This window comes from Neovison vison, chromosome 8, assembly GCF_020171115.1.
Source record: "Neovison vison isolate M4711 chromosome 8, ASM_NN_V1, whole genome shotgun sequence".
NCBI classification, from domain to species: Eukaryota; Metazoa; Chordata; class Mammalia; order Carnivora; family Mustelidae; genus Neogale; species Neogale vison.
In genome coordinates this window covers 137,204,702-137,220,940 of record NC_058098.1, presented here as the reverse complement: position 1 = coordinate 137,220,940, position 16,239 = coordinate 137,204,702, and the positions used below count along the sequence as shown (strand labels likewise).

At 55.4% G+C, this 16,239-nt stretch overlaps 1 protein-coding gene across 2 annotated transcripts; it reads left to right on the top strand.

Moving 5' to 3' along the window:
• The first annotated feature begins 378 nt into the window (after positions 1 to 378).
• KLF11 (Kruppel like factor 11) lies at positions 379 to 9,181 on the top strand. Of its 2 annotated transcripts, none has more exons than XM_044262086.1 (4): positions 379 to 523; positions 2,224 to 2,493; positions 3,701 to 4,661; positions 6,608 to 9,181. In XM_044262086.1, the coding sequence occupies exons 1-4, from the start codon at positions 482 to 484 to the stop codon at positions 6,901 to 6,903; spliced, it is 1,569 nt and encodes a 522-aa protein (XP_044118021.1). In that variant the 5' UTR covers positions 379 to 481; the 3' UTR covers positions 6,904 to 9,181. The 2 variants fall into 2 exon arrangements, with proteins under 2 accessions (XP_044118021.1, XP_044118022.1); XM_044262087.1 differs by lacking the exon at positions 379 to 523 and adding an exon at positions 1,660 to 1,713.
• Positions 9,182 to 16,239: the final 7,058 nt, after the last annotated feature.

The window sequence follows — 16,239 nt, the reverse complement described above, 5'->3', positions numbered from 1 at the left end:
CAGCCCAGGGACTTCCCCCCGCCCTTCCCTCCAGCAGCAGCCGCCGCTGCCGCCGGGACCTTTCCCCTACTTTCCAGGGCCTCAGGCCCCGCCCCTCACTCCGACCAAAACACGTGCCGCATCCCGCCCTGCCAGATCACGCCGCGGCCAGGCTCCGATCACGCGGCTCCCCGCGGCGCCCATTGGCCTGCAGCGTAAAGCTCGGGCGCGGATTGGCTGGCGGGCACCCGGCCCCGCCCCGGCGGGGCGCGGTGTATTTTGGTTTGCCTTCGCGCCACGCCCCCACGGCCGCTCCCTCCGCGGCCGCCCCGCCCCTCCCGCACCGCGAGGGCCGCGCCGGGGCAGAGCGGCGCGGGCGGGCGGAGGCTCCCGCGAGCTGCAGGGGCTCCGGGTCGCCGCCTCCCGCGGCGCACGTGCGGCTGCAGCCGTGCGCCGAGCTCCCGCCCCGCGGCTGCTTTGTTGCCTCCGTGCCGCCGGCACCATGCACACTCCGGGCTCCGCGGGCCCGGGCGACGCGCGTGCGGTGAGTGGACGCCCATCTGAGCGAGGGGCGAGGCGGGGACGTGCCGCCTGTGCGGGGCTCGGGCGCGGAGGAGGGCAGGAATGCACGGGGCTTTGTGGCGGCCGAGCGATGCGGGGCCAGAGCGGGCCCCAGAGCTGGGAGGGGCAGGGGACGCGTCCGGCCGGCCGGGGGCGTGTGCCCCGCGCCGCCCTACGCGTAGCTTTGTCTGGCGTTTCCGCAGCGGCCGCCGGCTCCCGGCGCGGGGCTATTTCCAGCCATGACGTCACCAGGCCGTGTGAGGAGGCGGCCGTTGGGCGGGGCGCGGCTGGCGGGAACGCGACACGCGGGCGGCGGGTGTTCGGCGAGCGGGCGGTGGAGGGGGATAGGGGGCGGGGCAAGAGCTGGCGGGAAGGCGCTGCGGGGGGCGGTGGAGCAGAGCTGGGAGGAAGGCATTATATAGGGGGCGGAGCACGTTCTTATGGAGGGGGCGGGGCAAAACCGGAAAGGTGGTGTGTTGGGGCAGGGGCGGGGCAAAGTTGGCGGGAAGGCGCAAGCGGGGGTGGGTGTCTTGGGGCCAGGTGGGGCACTCTTAGTCGTAGCCCTCTGGTGTTGGGCCTGAGGGCCCTGGGAGTGAGCTGGCTGGCGTCTTAGACCTAGGACTTCGGTCCTCGAGACTGCCGGGCCCTGAGGGCCTGAGAGAGAGGTGTGGGAGCCCTGTGTGCCTCCAGACATCCTGCCCGTGGTGGTCCAGGGAGGAGGCGACAGCCCCATATCTGTGACCTCAGGGTTCCGAGGCCCCGGCTGTGGGGTCACAGTGGCACTTTAAAGTGCCCCCACTTGCAAAGGCGGGCACTTTACTAGCGTGCACTGCAGAGGGACCTGGTGGGGACGGAGGGATTCGATGTTCGCTGGGGCAAGCCAAGTGGAAACAGATCTTTAGATAATGGACAGGGTCTTTGGGAGGACATCATTTGATTCCCGTCACTTCTCTTTCCGCCCCTCCCACCCCTGCTGAAAAAGGATGGTTTGACAAAACAGGAAGGACAGTTGTCTATTGGGCTGTGCTAGATTTTTAAAATTCTTCTTCTTATCTCCTTGCTAGCCCTGTGGCAGTGGGGAGTGACTGTTCCTGAGTAAGGAACAAGGCTCAGCCAGCATGGGCTCCCCTTCTTGGCGCTGATAGAGTTGAGCCACTGGAAAGTTCTGCCATGGTAATGCCCTGACTTGAGAAGACTGTGCTGAGTGCCTCAGAGTTGCCAAAAATGCATCTGTAGGGACGCTTTTCTGCCAGCTTTGCCAACTCTGAAGAGCCATGTGTCCTCTCAGCCAGCTGAAGGCTTGGAGCTGGTGTCCGTTTCTCCTCCCAGCTGGACAGCGTCACACTGGCCACTTTGGCTCATATCTCCAGGATTAAAGTCTTAAATGATCATTGCTGAAGGAAAACACAAACTTAACTTTTTTAAGTGTCAGGGTTTTCCATGGAAAGTGCTTGCCAGCCAAGTCGAGTCATATTCACTCTTCAGAATGCTGGCTTAAAAGTGAAATTGTGGTCAATGTTCTGTTGACGTGTTTTCCTAGACTACAGAGCATGTTGTGTGTTGAGCTTCATGTATGTGTCACGTGCATAGTGCAGGCGCTTGGTGTACGTACCCACGTGCCCATCAGGGTTACCCTGTCTCTCTCCCCTGGACTGAGAAGCCTTTGTGTTGTGTCGCCTTTAGGTGGACATCATGGACATCTGTGAGTCAATCCTGGAGAGGAAAAGGCATGATAGTGAAAGGTCTACATGCAGTATCTTGGAGCAGAATGACATCGAAGCAGTTGAGGCTCTTGTTTGCATGAGCTCCTGGGGTCAAAGATCCCAGAAAGGTGACCTGTTAAAGATAAGACCCCTCACACCTGTCTCTGACCCTGGGGACGTCACCAGCACTGTGCATGTGGACACAGCCACGCCCGAGCTACCAAAGGACTTCGACTCTTTATCGACTCTGGTAAGAAGTAGGGAGAAGAGCATTTTGTGTAGTGACTCGAGTGTGGTAGATGAAGGTGCTGAAGACGTGGGTCCTGAGGGTGGAAACTTCTCCTGCTTCTCGAAAATACGTTCTTTCCATTAATAGATCATAGCTTGCAGCCCCAGTGCTGAAAGGTTCGTAGGGGGAAAGCTACAGAGTGATGTGAGAAAGTGAAATGTACTCGCTTTCCTGGGGAACTCGAGGGTGGGGGCTTGGCTTTCCCCAGGTGACTCAGCGTGGGATCAGGATACACGGGTGACAGCTAGAAGCGGCCCGTGCTTTGGCATCAGCCGTAATTAGCTGGCTTGCAATCCTGGCCTCTTCCTCCCTGATGAACCTCACTTCTTACCTGTGCGAGCTGAGTGCAGTCAAGCCCGGTTTGTGTTTTTGTTCTCTTAACTTGCCAGAGCTACAGAAGCATTGGGAGAGGTTGCTTCTCCGCTTGGAGAAATTGAGAATGGGCTAACAGATGTGAAAATTAGAATCTGATTGTCTTGGGCTGGAGGCTTGCCCTGGAAGGAGAGCATGGAAAGCGGGCTTGGGGAGAGGGATGAGAAGGGACTTGTGGGCAGGGGAGAGAGTTGTGCCAATAGTGGGCCAGAAGCTCCTGGCAGACTTACTTGGCACTGAGCTCTCCCACAGGGAGGCTGACAGTAAGTGGGAGCAGGAGAGGCTTCGTTCACTTAGAGCCACTGGTTAGAGCATGGCCTTTGGAGGATCATTCTGACGGGTTTTTACCTGGCATCCGGTAGGCACTGGGTAAGTGTGCGTTAAATGATCAGCACTGGGATTTAAAAAATAATAATAATAAATAAATAAATAAGGTTTGAGAATCATAAACTACTGTGAAAAGCTCTTATTTTGAATATAAATTTATTTCCTCATTTGGGGTTCTTGTACTTCAATTGCTCATTTCAGTAGCTGTGGAAGCCCAGGAGTGGAACTGACATTCTTAAAATTAAGCAAGTGGTTTGGTTTGGGAGCGAACAGGAAATGGGGAGAAGCTTAGAAAGTGCAGTCCTTCATGTGGCCTGGAAATCCACTGGGTGCCATCCTGAGCAGGCGCAGAGGAGTCTTTCCTACATAATTTTTAAAAGGCATGAGGGGCTCGGTGATCAAAGTAAGTCCTTTTAAAATTTAACCACAACAACCTTTTCACATGGTATTTTTTTTTTTTTTTTTAAAGTGCATGACTCCTCCTCAGAGCCCTGATCTTGTGGAGCCATCGACGGGGACACCCGTTCCTTCCCAAGTAACTGATTCCAAAGCGTGCATAGTCAAGACCTTCACCCCAGCTTCTGCTGGGGCAGCCAAAGTGCTGAGCAGGAAGGCGGAGAGGGGCCCTCCGGATCTGAAGATGGAGTCACTGGAGCCAGCCTCCAGCACCCCCTGCAGGCCCATGGTGACAAGTGTCATCCGCCACACCGGGGGGAGTCCTGCTTCTGGTCAGTTGGCTACTGCCCAGATTCCAGAATGCCAACTTTCTGTCAACAGAGGAGAAGCACAGTTTCTGGGACATCCTGAAGCTTCGCTGGGCACACAGCTCACAGACAGTCTACTGAACACTAACTCAGTGTCATGTCAGCCTTGCCTGCACAAGTCTGGTGGCCCGGTCCCCGTTGATAAAGGCCAGCAGGCAGGGTGGCCTGTCGCAATTCAAACCTGCTCACCAAAGAATTATGAAAGTGACTTGCCAAGGAAAGCCACCCCTCTGATTTCTGTCCCTGTCCCCAGTTCCCCTGTCTTTTGCCAAATGATCCCTGTGACTGGACAGAGTGGCATGTTCTCAGCTTTTCTGAAACCTCCTCCCCAAGTGTCTGCAGGGACCGTCAAACCCATCCTTCCCCATGCTGCTGCAGTGCCCCAGCCTGTGTTCGTGGGACCACCTGTGCCTCAGGGAGCTGTGATGCTGGTCCTACCCCAGGCAGCCCTCCCCCAGCCTGCCACCTCCGCGTCCAGCGTCGTGGCTGTGGGGAATAGCAAGTTCTTGCCCCTCGCCCCTGCCCCAGTGTTCATTGCCTCTGGTCAAAACTGTGCCCCTCAGGTAGACTTTTGCCGAAGGAGAAATTATGTTTGCAACTTCCCAGGTTGCCGGAAAACCTACTTCAAAAGTTCCCACCTCAAGGCTCATCTTCGCACCCACACAGGTGAGTTTGAAGGCTGGTGGGATGTTAGAGCTCCAGAGCCTGTGGTAAGAACCACACGCTGAGCCTTCCTGGGGTGGGAGGGAAACATGAGATGCCCCGGAGAAGGCGGAGGGATGGCTGTTTTTCTTTGGTTCCGAAAAGCCTTCAGAGTCTTACAGGGATTGGGATTAACATTAGTGCAGCCATTATTGGTTTTTCTAGAACATGCCATCAGCTCATCCCAGTAGGTAAAATGTGGTGTAGTTCTAGGATTGTGGTCCCTTTGATAGGTTTTTAGGGTGATGCTCATGTTGCCCCTTTTGTTTATGTTGTGGTAGATTCCTCAGTCTTTCTGTGTTTTAGAAAATGTGCATTTCACATTCAAGAAACATCAGTGTAACTTACTTTGGTTCACTATGGAGAAAGGGCTCTAAAGCATGGAAAAGTTTGAATTCGAAAATGTGCGAACTTGAAGGGGATGCAGTGTTCTTATGTTGAGAATGTATCGTTTCTAATTCAGAAGGAGAAGTCATCCAGGAAACTGTGACTTAGTAATACCTTTATTATCTTGTCAGCCTGCTCCGAGAGAATTTTTGGTGATGAGAGAAATACTCCCTGTCCAGTTAAGGTAGCCACCAGCTGGAATGTGGACAGTGTGACTAAGGAAGTGACTTTTTCATTTTCGTTAAGTTTACGTTTCTGCAGCTCCAGGGGGCTGATAGCTCTGGCTTTGACCAAGATCTGGTAGACCATAGGCCTTCGTAGGTCCCGTTAGAATATTTCAGATGTTCGCGGCTCTCTTGTTTTTAAGGCTCCTGTGGTTAAGGAGTCTGTGAAACTCGCCTGTCAGAGGTTCACACGCACACGTAAGTTGTAAGCACAGTAGCAGGTCACAGTCTGTAAAAAAGATGTGTGTCATGAACCTGGTCGTGGAACCCCCTTCCACCAGAATGTCCGCTAACGGCCTGTAGGACAGCAGTGAGTCCCTGTTGTGTTGTCTTCGAAAATGCACTTCAGATCGGTGCGGGGCTTGGAGCTCATTAGAGCTCTAATCGTGCCGGCTCCCACTCAGCCAATGAAATAGAGTCTAGTGGGACGCCCGGGTGGCTCAGTGGGTTAAGCCTCTGCCTTTGGCTCAGGTCATGATCTCAGGGTCCGGGGATCGAGCCCCGCATCGGGCTCTCTGCTCAGCGGGGAGCCTGCTTCCCTTCCTCTCTCTGCCTGTCTCTCTGCCTACTTGTGATCTGTCAATAAATAAATAAATAAAAACAAGTAAATAAATAAGAAATAAGAAAAATAAACAAACAAATAAATAAAATCTTAAAAAAAAAAGGAGTCTAATCTCTAATAGAGTCTAATAATCTCTATTAAAAAGTGACTAAGCCACCCAGGCGCCCCTAAGGGGCTCCACTTGAGGCAGGGAATTATTCCTTTCAAGAACCTTCCCCTACCCTAAGCTATAACAAGGAGAGACTTATTTTTATTTAAAAATACCTTTTGAGACGATCCCTGGTGGTGTAGTCCATTGGGCATCGAGCTCTTGGTTTCAGCTCGGCTGGTGATCTTGGGATTGTGGGATCAAGCCCCGAGTGGGACTTCACGCTCCATGCAGAATCTGCTTGAGACTCTCTACCCCTCCCCGCTGCGCGCTCGCGCACACACCTGCACACACGCCCGCACACACGCACACGCACACGCGCGCTCGCTTTCAAATGGGTAAGTCTTTTTAGAAAAAAGAAAATTGGGAAATGTGAGATTAGCTTGACATCTTTGGGCCCCGACCTACATCTGAGGCGCGGCAAGGAGAAGGGGAGGACTTCTTGCCGTGCGGACAACCGGGTGCCGGGATAACAGGACAGACTTTCTCAGAGTTTGACGAACAGAACTTCAAAAACGTCTGCGTTCCCCAGCTCGGGAAGCTGCCGAGTGTTTCCGTTTCCTTGAACGTGTGTTTTCTCCCCTCTTAGGAGAGAAGCCTTTTAACTGTAACTGGGACGGCTGTGATAAAAAATTTGCTCGATCCGACGAACTGTCCCGCCACCGCCGGACTCACACGGGGGAGAAGAAGTTCGCGTGCCCCGCGTGCGAGCGCCGCTTCATGCGCAGCGACCACCTGACCAAGCACGCCCGGCGCCACGTGACCACCCGGAAGGCCCCGGGCTGGCAGGCGGAGGTGGGCCGGCTCAGCGCGCTCGCCTCGGCCGAGAAGCCCGAGAAGCCCGAGAAGCCGGGGGCCCCGGGGGCCGTGCCGGCCTCCGCCTGAGAGCTCCGCCGGGAGCTGCCCGGCAGGTGGTGGAGGCGGTTTTCAGGAGTGGAACGGATGGTTTTCTCTCCCAAAAAAAAGGGGGCGGGCGGGTGTTGCAGGAGAAAGCGGGAGCTGGTTCTGATGAAAGTATGTTAAACTTTTCCTTTTTTGGTTGGGACCCTGTTCAATCTCTTTTGGAGTTTCACAAGTTTTTTTGAGGAAATGGAAGAAAATTGGATCATCTGAATCACCAGCATTCAAACCGACATTTCGGCAATAAAGTTTACAAAATCTGGATTTTTACAACCTTTCTATTCATGTTTTGTAGAACTGAGACAGGGTACTAATTTTTATACTGGTTTTTATTACAATATTTATATTGTTGGTGTTCCAACCACCAGTTTCTAGATAGTGATTTTACAGTCTTCTTTTCAGTGTTTAACAATGGTTTTCATAATAACTCTACTTTTGGAAGATTTGGCACATTATTCAGCCACAGAAAAAGACAAAACAAAGAAACAAAAACCACGAGTCTGTCATCAGGCCTTTTAGATCTACGAATTTTTTAGAACCAGAACTGGTTGAATAGGGGCTTCTTAAATGAGGGGGGAAAGAGGGGAAGAACTTGAGTTTAGCTTTTTCATAGCATTTTCAAGAGAAATTCCAGGCAACGATTCCTTTAAGGCTGGAACCTAAAGAATTAAAGTTTTGGTTATGTAGGTCTAGTCATTTACCTGTGTCCATCGTGTGACTTGTAAAGAATGTACCCCAGGGGGCCATTTAAAATACCCGACAGAGACCCGGTGAACAGTGAGCTGTGGGGTCTGAGTGTCCTTTGGGGCCGTGGCTCTGCTGGAGAGCAAGTCACTCAGTTTCCTGTTTGTACCTCAAATACCAAAACAAAGATAACGTAAGCTCTCAAACCCAGCCACTTTGTTTATAATCTGTTGACTTCTTTCTCTGTGGCCTTAGCGTATTTTTTGAGTAGAGTAACTTCTTAGAGAAGAAAAGGTCCTTAGCGGTTGGAGGAACTTTCCACCAAAATACAGTTTAGCTGGGGCGAAGCGAACCTGCAAACAATCCAGCTCTGAGGTTCTGAGTCCCCTAGTGATTAAACTCGGAGAACTACAGGAGAAATGCTAGTTACGTCCAGTCGGTAACGCTACTCTGCTCGCCTTTCGTTCATTATATTTGAAGAAAGTTGATCAAACAGAATGACTTGGAATGGGGTGTTCTGCAGTCTGCTTAGAAAATAGACCCAGGGCACCACTTTGGACCCGTGCGATCTCAGGTCCTGATTCTCTATAGAGGCCGCAATGCAGGGTCCGGGCAGCTGCTGAGCTGCTCGCGGTGGGCGGCGGCAGGAATCCAGGCAACACGAGCCTGGGAAGGGTTTTTTTTGTGCCGAATGTATTTAGGTTTTGTCTCTGCCTCTTAGTCATTGGCATTTACTTTTATTAAAATGATGGTAACGTGAAATATTGAATAAATACTATTAGCTTTTATGTTCGGGTCCTTTTACCCTGGTCATCATCACCTGGTGAGTCACTGTGTGTTGCTTGATACCCGGCAAGTCGCCCGTTGGTGTCCGCTGCTTGCGACGTGCACGGCTGAGTGCCGAGTGCTGGCGTGTGTCCGAGCGCTTCCAGATTTTTGGACATTGCCTCGTCGACTTTTCCGCAGCTCACCAGACAACGCCGCTGCAAGAGAACGTAATGGAATGTATATAGTTCACGCTTCCCCGCTGCGCAGTCTTCTCCCACTTCCGTCTTAAGTCAACAAAAACATCTCTGTGTCTGTGCCGCTGAATGGCATTAAATTTGGGTATTTTTCTTAATTATGCCAAATAATGGAAGTCCGACTGACGTTCTGGTGGATGATACAAGGTCTTGGAGTGCTGGATTCCTTGTGGCGTTAGAGGTCGTTCCCCCAGCAGTGTCGTTTCTAAGGAATAGCTGTGTTAAAAATGGTTTTGACCTAAACTTCCATTTCCTGATGGGATTTAGAAATACCTTCTGTAAGTGACATTCCCCCCCCACTCTGTTGACTGAGAAACTGTAAATTGGGAGAGTTTCCATCGAAGAAACACTGTCCCAGGAACCAGGGCCCTGGCGTTATCTCAGCGCGGAGGCCCGTGGCGGCGCCTCTGGGCCCCGGAAGCAGAGCGCGCCCCTCCCCCCAGTGCACTTTATCGCCTGAGCAATTTTGCTTCGTCTTTTTTTTTTTTTGACTTGGAGCCTTTTTAAGTAGTTTCAGTAATAAAATTGAAAATGCTTTGGAATTATGTTTTCTGTAACAGACTTTGACTTGTTATTTAAATGAGTATGTGTGATGCAACTTTTTGCTTTGAATCCTATAAAACCTTTTTGATTTGCAAACTGGACTTGTGTCCTGTGTCGCGTAGCCGCGTCAGAACGTACCCGCTGGCTTCCCAGCAAAGAGTCTACAAAATTCACTGCGCGTTGGCCCTCCCGGAGCCTCCCCTCTGTTTTCCGGGGCTCTGCTCAGCTCCCAGGACGCCCTGTAGGTTCCTGGGAGGGTCCGCTGGGCAAGTGTGAGGGGGCTGTGACCCCTCGGACGCTGCCGTGGTTCTGACAGGACGGGACGGCGACGGCTGGGTGGCCTGTGATGGGAGGCAGAGCGAGCGGGGGTCTCTTCCTCCCTCCTTCCCCCTCCAGCCCGGGCTTGACACGCTTCTGCCCTCGGCCCACGGCAGCCGGCGCTGTGCCTCCACGCCCGGCCGAGCGAGCCGCGAGGTGCTGAGCTCAGGCCCCAGCCGCCGAGCTCGCGTGGCAGCAGCCGGGACGGAGCCGCCGCCGGGACGGAGCCGCCGCCGGGACGGAGCCGCCGCCGGGACGGAGCCGCCGCCGGGACGGAGCCGCCGCCGGGACGGAGCCGCCGCCGGGACGGAGCCGCCGCCGGGACGGAGCCGCCCAGCCCCGCGGCCACACTCTGGCCTTCCCCGCGCCGCCCCCTCCGCTTCCTACTCCCCTGGCGACCGCGGCGCTCGCTCGCGGCCAATCTCGTGCCTTAGGAAGAGCCTCCACCGCCGAGCCCCGCGTGCGTGTCCGCCCGTGGCACCTCTCACCGAGCGGCCGAGTCCCACATCCAGCCTCTCCTCCGGCGTGCGTCCGCTCGGCTTCTCGAACCTGGCCAAGCTCTTCATCTTCTCTCCCACGCTCACTTCTCACAGTGAAGCCGACTGTCTTTTTTTTAAGATTTTATTTATTTATTTGACAGAGATCACAAGCAGGCAGAGAGACAGGCAGAGAGAGGAAGGAAAGCAGTCTCGCCGCCGAGCAGAGAGCCCGATGCGGGGCTCGATCCCAGGACCCTGAGATCAAGACCCGAGCTGGAGGCAAAGGCTTCACCCCGCTGAGCCACCCCGGCGGCCCGGTCCACTGTCTTTAATACAAGAACAGGGCGTACACCTGAAACCTTGCAGGCACCTGGACTCCTTCCTCGCTTCCTGCGCCATCTGTGGCAGTCCTGTGGGCTCCCTGCCTTCCTGGGCCCCTGGGGCGTGATTCTGGAGGCCATGCGACTCCTGGTCGTGGGTGTGCGCCAGGGTGGGGTGGGGAGTGGTAAAGGATCATAATGGGTTTTGCGTCCAGTAGTCCACCCAGGAAAGTCTCTCCAGCTCCGAATACCTTTGTTTCCGGGGGACAGCCATAAGCTTGGTACCTTCAGCTTTGTGAATTTGTACTTGCTGTCTTTCCTCTTGTCCCCAGGGTTCTAACTGCTTCCTGTAACATCCACGGTCCCCATGCTTTCCCCCTGCCTCTTTGTTTAGGGACTTCCACAGTGAAGAACTTGAGACATTTTCCTGATGGCTGGGCCACTCCTGGAAGCAAGCCCCAAAGCCAGGTTTCCCCACCCTACAGGGGTGAGACACGGTCCCCTCTAAGTGAGGAGGGTCCATCCCCAAAGTCCTCTTACCACCCCCTACGAAGCTTAGTGCGGTCCAGGATCGCCTTGAGCCGGTTCTACGGATGGGCTGCCCCCCGGATGGGCTGCTTCTCCCCGGCGAGCCTCACTAAGCTCAGAGGGCAAGCTAGCCAACAAGCAAGATGATAAAGAAGAAACAAGATGACTCAAGCCAAGTGCTGGGAGAGGCACGTGTCCAGGGACATGACAGTCACACCATGATGGGGCTTGTGCTCCCTCCTCAGCTCGCAGCAGGCTGGGACACCCCTTTCCTGGACTCCTTTAAAACTAGAGGTTCATGGATGTCTGGGTGGCTCAGTGGGTTAAGCCTCTGCCTTCGGCTCGGGTCATGATCTCAGGGTCCTGGGATGGGCCCCACACTGGGCTCTCTGTTCAGCGGGGAGTCTGCTTCCCCCTCTCTCTGTCTCTGCCTGCTTCTTGGCTTACTTGTAATCTGTCTGTCAAATAGATAAATAAAATCTTTTAAAAAACAACAAAAAAAAACCCCAACCAAAAAAAAAAAAAAAAAAACCCTAGAGGCTCACTCTTTAAGATGAAAACTTGTTCTATTTTGTTGAATTTTATCACAAGTCTAATCTACCTGCCAAAATGTCGGGTCCCACATGCCAGAAATTGGCATATTGCATCCACCTACCCTCCCACTCACCTCCCATCTACCCCCTCCCCATCCTCCCGCTGCCCCCCCGCCAGCCATCCCCTTCCCCTCCATCCATCCAGACCCCAGCCATCCATTTATCCACCATCCAGCAGCACGTAATGAACCCCCGTCGTGCTGGGGCAGAAACCCGGAGATGACTCATTCGAGTCTCTGCCCCCAGGGAGCTCCCGGTCCAGCAGGTGAGACGTGAAAACACATGAGGAACATTTTGAGCCGAAAGCAGATAAAAGAGGATAGAGGGGCAGGGAGCCCCGCGCCATGAGCGGCTGATGGCCTGTGCTGCTGGGAAGGTCTTCTGGAGGAACATCTGAACTGAAGGGGAGGGGAAGGTTTTCCAGGCCCTGGACCGGAACAGCAGCAGGCATGGGACAAAGATGCCGCCAGCCACCCCCCTCCCCCGCCCACCCCAGGCTGTAGGTGCCCAGGGTGGGGTGTGAGGGCCCTGGTGGGAGTGGAGGGGGCAACCCCGGGTGGGGGCAGCCTCGGGTCCTCCCTAAGGGCCGTGCAAGTATGGCCGAGGGTTTCCCAGGGTGGGAGGAGGGGAGCAGCCCACATGTGCTGTGGACTCATCTGCACTCTGGCGAGGGACGCGGGGAGGACGTGGGTCTGTGCTCCATCTCCCCCTTTCTGAACCTCCCTTTCCTGCCAACACTCTACCGCCTCCCCTCACTGCCCAGCCTTCTTTCCCGGCACCTGTCCCTGTGATCACACCTCCGTGTTTACCTGTTTGTCCCCTTCCATAGACCGTGGGTTCCCTGAGGACGGGGATGGCAGCCAGTCCTCGTGGCTGGCCTGGGTCCCTACGGCCTAGCATCCTGGAGGCCCAGGTGACTCTTCGGTGTTTATTAAATGGAGGGAATTCATGCTCCGTGCTGGGGTCAGACTCGAGGAACTGGAGGGGTGAGGCCGGGGCTGGAGTTGAGCCAGGAGACCCCTGCCTCGCAGACCCAGGAAGAATGCTCAGAAGTAGACGGGCTTTGAGTGGCAAAGGCTGCGAGGTCTTGACAGGAGAAGGGAGGAGGCAGGCGGTGCTCTCTCTCCCAGCGTCCAGTCGGAGGGCGGCATGCAGGGGAGTGGTGGCCCCGGGCAAGGGCAGCACCGAAGACCTCGGCCTTCTTTTCTTTTCTTCTTTGCTTGTTTTTAAAGATTTATTTCTTTATTTGGGGTAGGGGATGGGGCAGAGGGTGAGAGCAAATCCTGAGGCCAACTCTGCTGAGCCCAGAGCCCGACTTGGGACTTGATCCCAGGACCCTGAGATGATGACCTGAGCCGAGATCGAGGGTCAGACACTGATCCGACAGCCATCCAGACAGACCCCCGAGCAGCCTTCTTTTCTGCCAAGGGTCTGACAGGCCCTGGCCTGCCTGCAGGCAGCTTCGGGGGCCAGAGCTGATTTGGCCTGAGGTGGGCCCACGCCATCCAGCCGTGAGCTGCTGAAGGATACTACTTCTAAGCTTTAATGTCCTTATTTATGAAATGACGCCCAAGTAAAGACAAGGGGCCACGCGCCGAGCTCAGCGGGGCACTTCGATTCTGTGTGGAGAGGAAAACCTTAGCACGGGCGCCAGCAGTTGGTTAAGCGCCTGACTCTTGATATCAGCTCAGGTCTTGATCTCAGGTTGTGAGTTCAAGCCCCGCAGCGTGGAGCCCACTTCAAACAAACAAACGAAACCTTAGTTGTTTCCTACCCAAGGAGCCAAGGATCCTAACTGCTCTGTTCCGCTCTCTCTCCCTCTACTTGTGATCTCTCTCTATCTGTCAAATAAACAAATAAAATCTTTGGGAAAAAAAAATAGTATCAGGGACTGTACTAAACAGGGAGGAGGTCATTCTCAGGGACTGCCACGGGCCGACTTGTGACAATATGAACTTTAAAGTCAGAGGAATGTGGATTCACTTCCACCAAGACGGCGTAACGAGACCCGAGTACGCCCTCACGTCTGAAATAGCAAGGGAGGGGCCCCCGGGTGGCTCAGTCGGCTGAGCCCCCGACTCTTGGTTTCTGCTCAGGTCGTGACCACGGGGTGGTGACATCGATCCCCAAGTCAGGCTCTGTGCTCAGCATGGGCTCTGCTGGAAGTTCTCTCCTTCTGCCCCTCCCACGCATTCTCTCTCTCTCTGTCTCTCTCTCAAATAAATAAATAAATCTTAAAACAGCAAGGGACAACCCACCCAAACAAAATCGTGATCGTAGCATTTTCAAGGACCTGGACTGTGGAGAAACCCCTGAGAGACAGGAAATGAGTGGGGTGAACCCCGCGATTGCCTCCGATGGCTGCCTTAAGGAAGTTTCCAGGCTACCGTGGAGGAAGGCGAAACCAAGCAGGACCCAGGGGAGTCCCTGAGTTGAGGAGATGGCCCTGAGGGTCCAGGGACACCAAGGAGGTGAGGGGTCAAAGGACAGAGAGCCAAGGAAGAGAAGACAGTGAGAGGACGCTGGAGATCCGCTGAGGGCAGCCCTAAGCCACCCGTGTGCGCACCGGCCTGGAGCGTGGCCGCACCTGAAGCTGAAGGCAGCTGTGCACATGGTCGTGTGCCCACTTTTTGGGCCACTGGGCTGCTAATTTTGTCAGCTCCTCGAAGGGGGACCCTGCACGGTTAGATCCGGGCTCCTTGAGGACAGGGCTTCTCGGAGCACCGAGGGCTCTCGGAGGGGGCAGGGCAGTGGCTTGGCCTGGGGCTCGGTGTGTGGGAGTCCCCAGCCCCACGCCCCACCGGCTCAGTGTCCCAACCCTGGGAGCCGGGGCCTGAGGTTGGCCTCACGGGGCACAGCTGAGCACAGGCTCCCCAGGCTGGCGACAACGCGGCTGTGGGGAGCTCTGAAACGTTAGTATAGGGAACCCCAGGAAAGGGCAGACCTCCGGGTGCAAAGTCGGGTGGGGCTGGAAGCCGCGGGTCCTCACTTGTAACCTTGGGAGTGTCCCTGAGGAAGAGTTCTGCCTCTTGGTAGACCCCCAAGGCCCCAAGCCCAGACCCAGCCGGCTTCCTGCGGAGCACAGACCAGCTGTTCCACCTACACCGAGTGGCCTGACAGGGTCCCCTTCCTCGGGACCAGGCCCCCACCTGCTACCTGACAGAGCTCCCTGCCAGCCATGGGCCGGTCAGGCCTCCCAGGAACCGCGGGCGGTAGGAAGGACAGGAGCCATCTGTCCACCGAAAAGACGAGGAGGCTAAGATCCCCAAGTCACTCGCTGGAAAGTGAGGCCAAGACAGGAGTCCGGGCCTCCGCCCTCCGCATGGGGCTCTCCCAGTCCCCCCCCACCCCGCTCCCAGCTCTTACTGCGGAGAGAAGCTGATCAGCCTCTTAGGGGAGCCTGGCTCCTTCCTACCCCAAGTTTTCCAAGGATGAGGGAAGGAGCGGTGTGGAGAGCAGGACCCAGACCCCCAGCGGCTCCCTGCCCCTCATCTGAGCTCGCACGGGACTTGGCTCATTCCTGTCACATCTGTCTTTTATCCCTCCAGGGCCCCCTCGCCCATAAGGCCGTGTTATTTTTATTTTCCACTCAGATCCTCTCCTGTCAGATTCATAGGAAACTCAGCCCTTCCCTCTGCGGTTCCTCATCTTTCCCTACAAATTGTCCTAAATCTCTTGGGGCTTAGCGAGCCCAAATGGGGATCTTTCCAACCGCAGCTCCCCAGGGGCTGAGCCAGGAAGTCCTAACGGTTGCTGCTGCTGTGATCTCGCTGCCCAGTGGTGTCACTATTGACCCCTGGCCACAGGCTCCTGACGCTGGCAGAAGCCCGGGTCTTGGAAGGGCAGCCCTGGGCCCTTGGTGCCACAAGTGCCATACACTTCCAGCCTCCCATGTGGCCACACCCCAGACACCGACCGGCTCCACGGGGTGCCCATGTGATGGTCGCCTCCCGGAGACTTAAAATAAGGGTCACCTTTCCTTCCTGGGGTTCACACCCCACAGAAAAGGCAGCTTTTGCTTTCCAACTCTGAAAGCAACCAACTCTGACGACTTCACCACAGAAAGTAGAGCCTTGCGCACCTGTTACTGTCAGATTAGTCCTCGGGGGGTCCATATGCCCCAGTGGCGAAGGGCTGACTCCATGCCACCTTCATCCTAGCAGAGGGCACGGGCCTTCAGAGCCTCTGACATGGTTTATCCTCTCCCTGGCACCCAGGAAAGGTTTCTTCCTGCCTAATTATCACCAGAGCTGTAGGACCGCCAGCCCCGTGGCTTAGACCTCCGTGGGGAACCACGCCTACTCTTCTCTGACAGCCTTTCCCCTCTCCGGACTGAATACATGTCTACGGGTGTGCCGGCCCCTGGGGACAGCGTGGCATCCCTGGCGGAGACCAGATCTCACGCCTGAACCAGGCATCTGGCAGAGGAGGGGAGGCTCACAGCTGTGGGAGTAGGAGATGGAGGTGCAGAGGCTCTGGGGGACTTCCCCGGGGGGCAGCACAGCTCACGATGGGCAGCCCAGTGGGAAGTGGTTCTAAGACTTTCGACCATCAAGGGGCACCTGGGTGGCTCAGCCAGTAAAGCGTCTGACTCTTAGTTTCAGCTCGGGTCATGATCTCAGGGTCATGAGGCTGAGCCCTAAGTCGGGCTCCACGCTCAGCGGGGAATCTGCTTGAGATTCTCTCCCTCTGCCCCTCCTCTCTCCCTCCCTCTTTCTCTCTCAAATAAATAAAATCTTAAAAAAAAAAAAAAAAAAAAAAGACGATGACTTTGGCCCGTCCCAGGAAAGCGCATCTCACAGTGAGGAGGAGGGTGGCCGGATGAGGCTGGGAG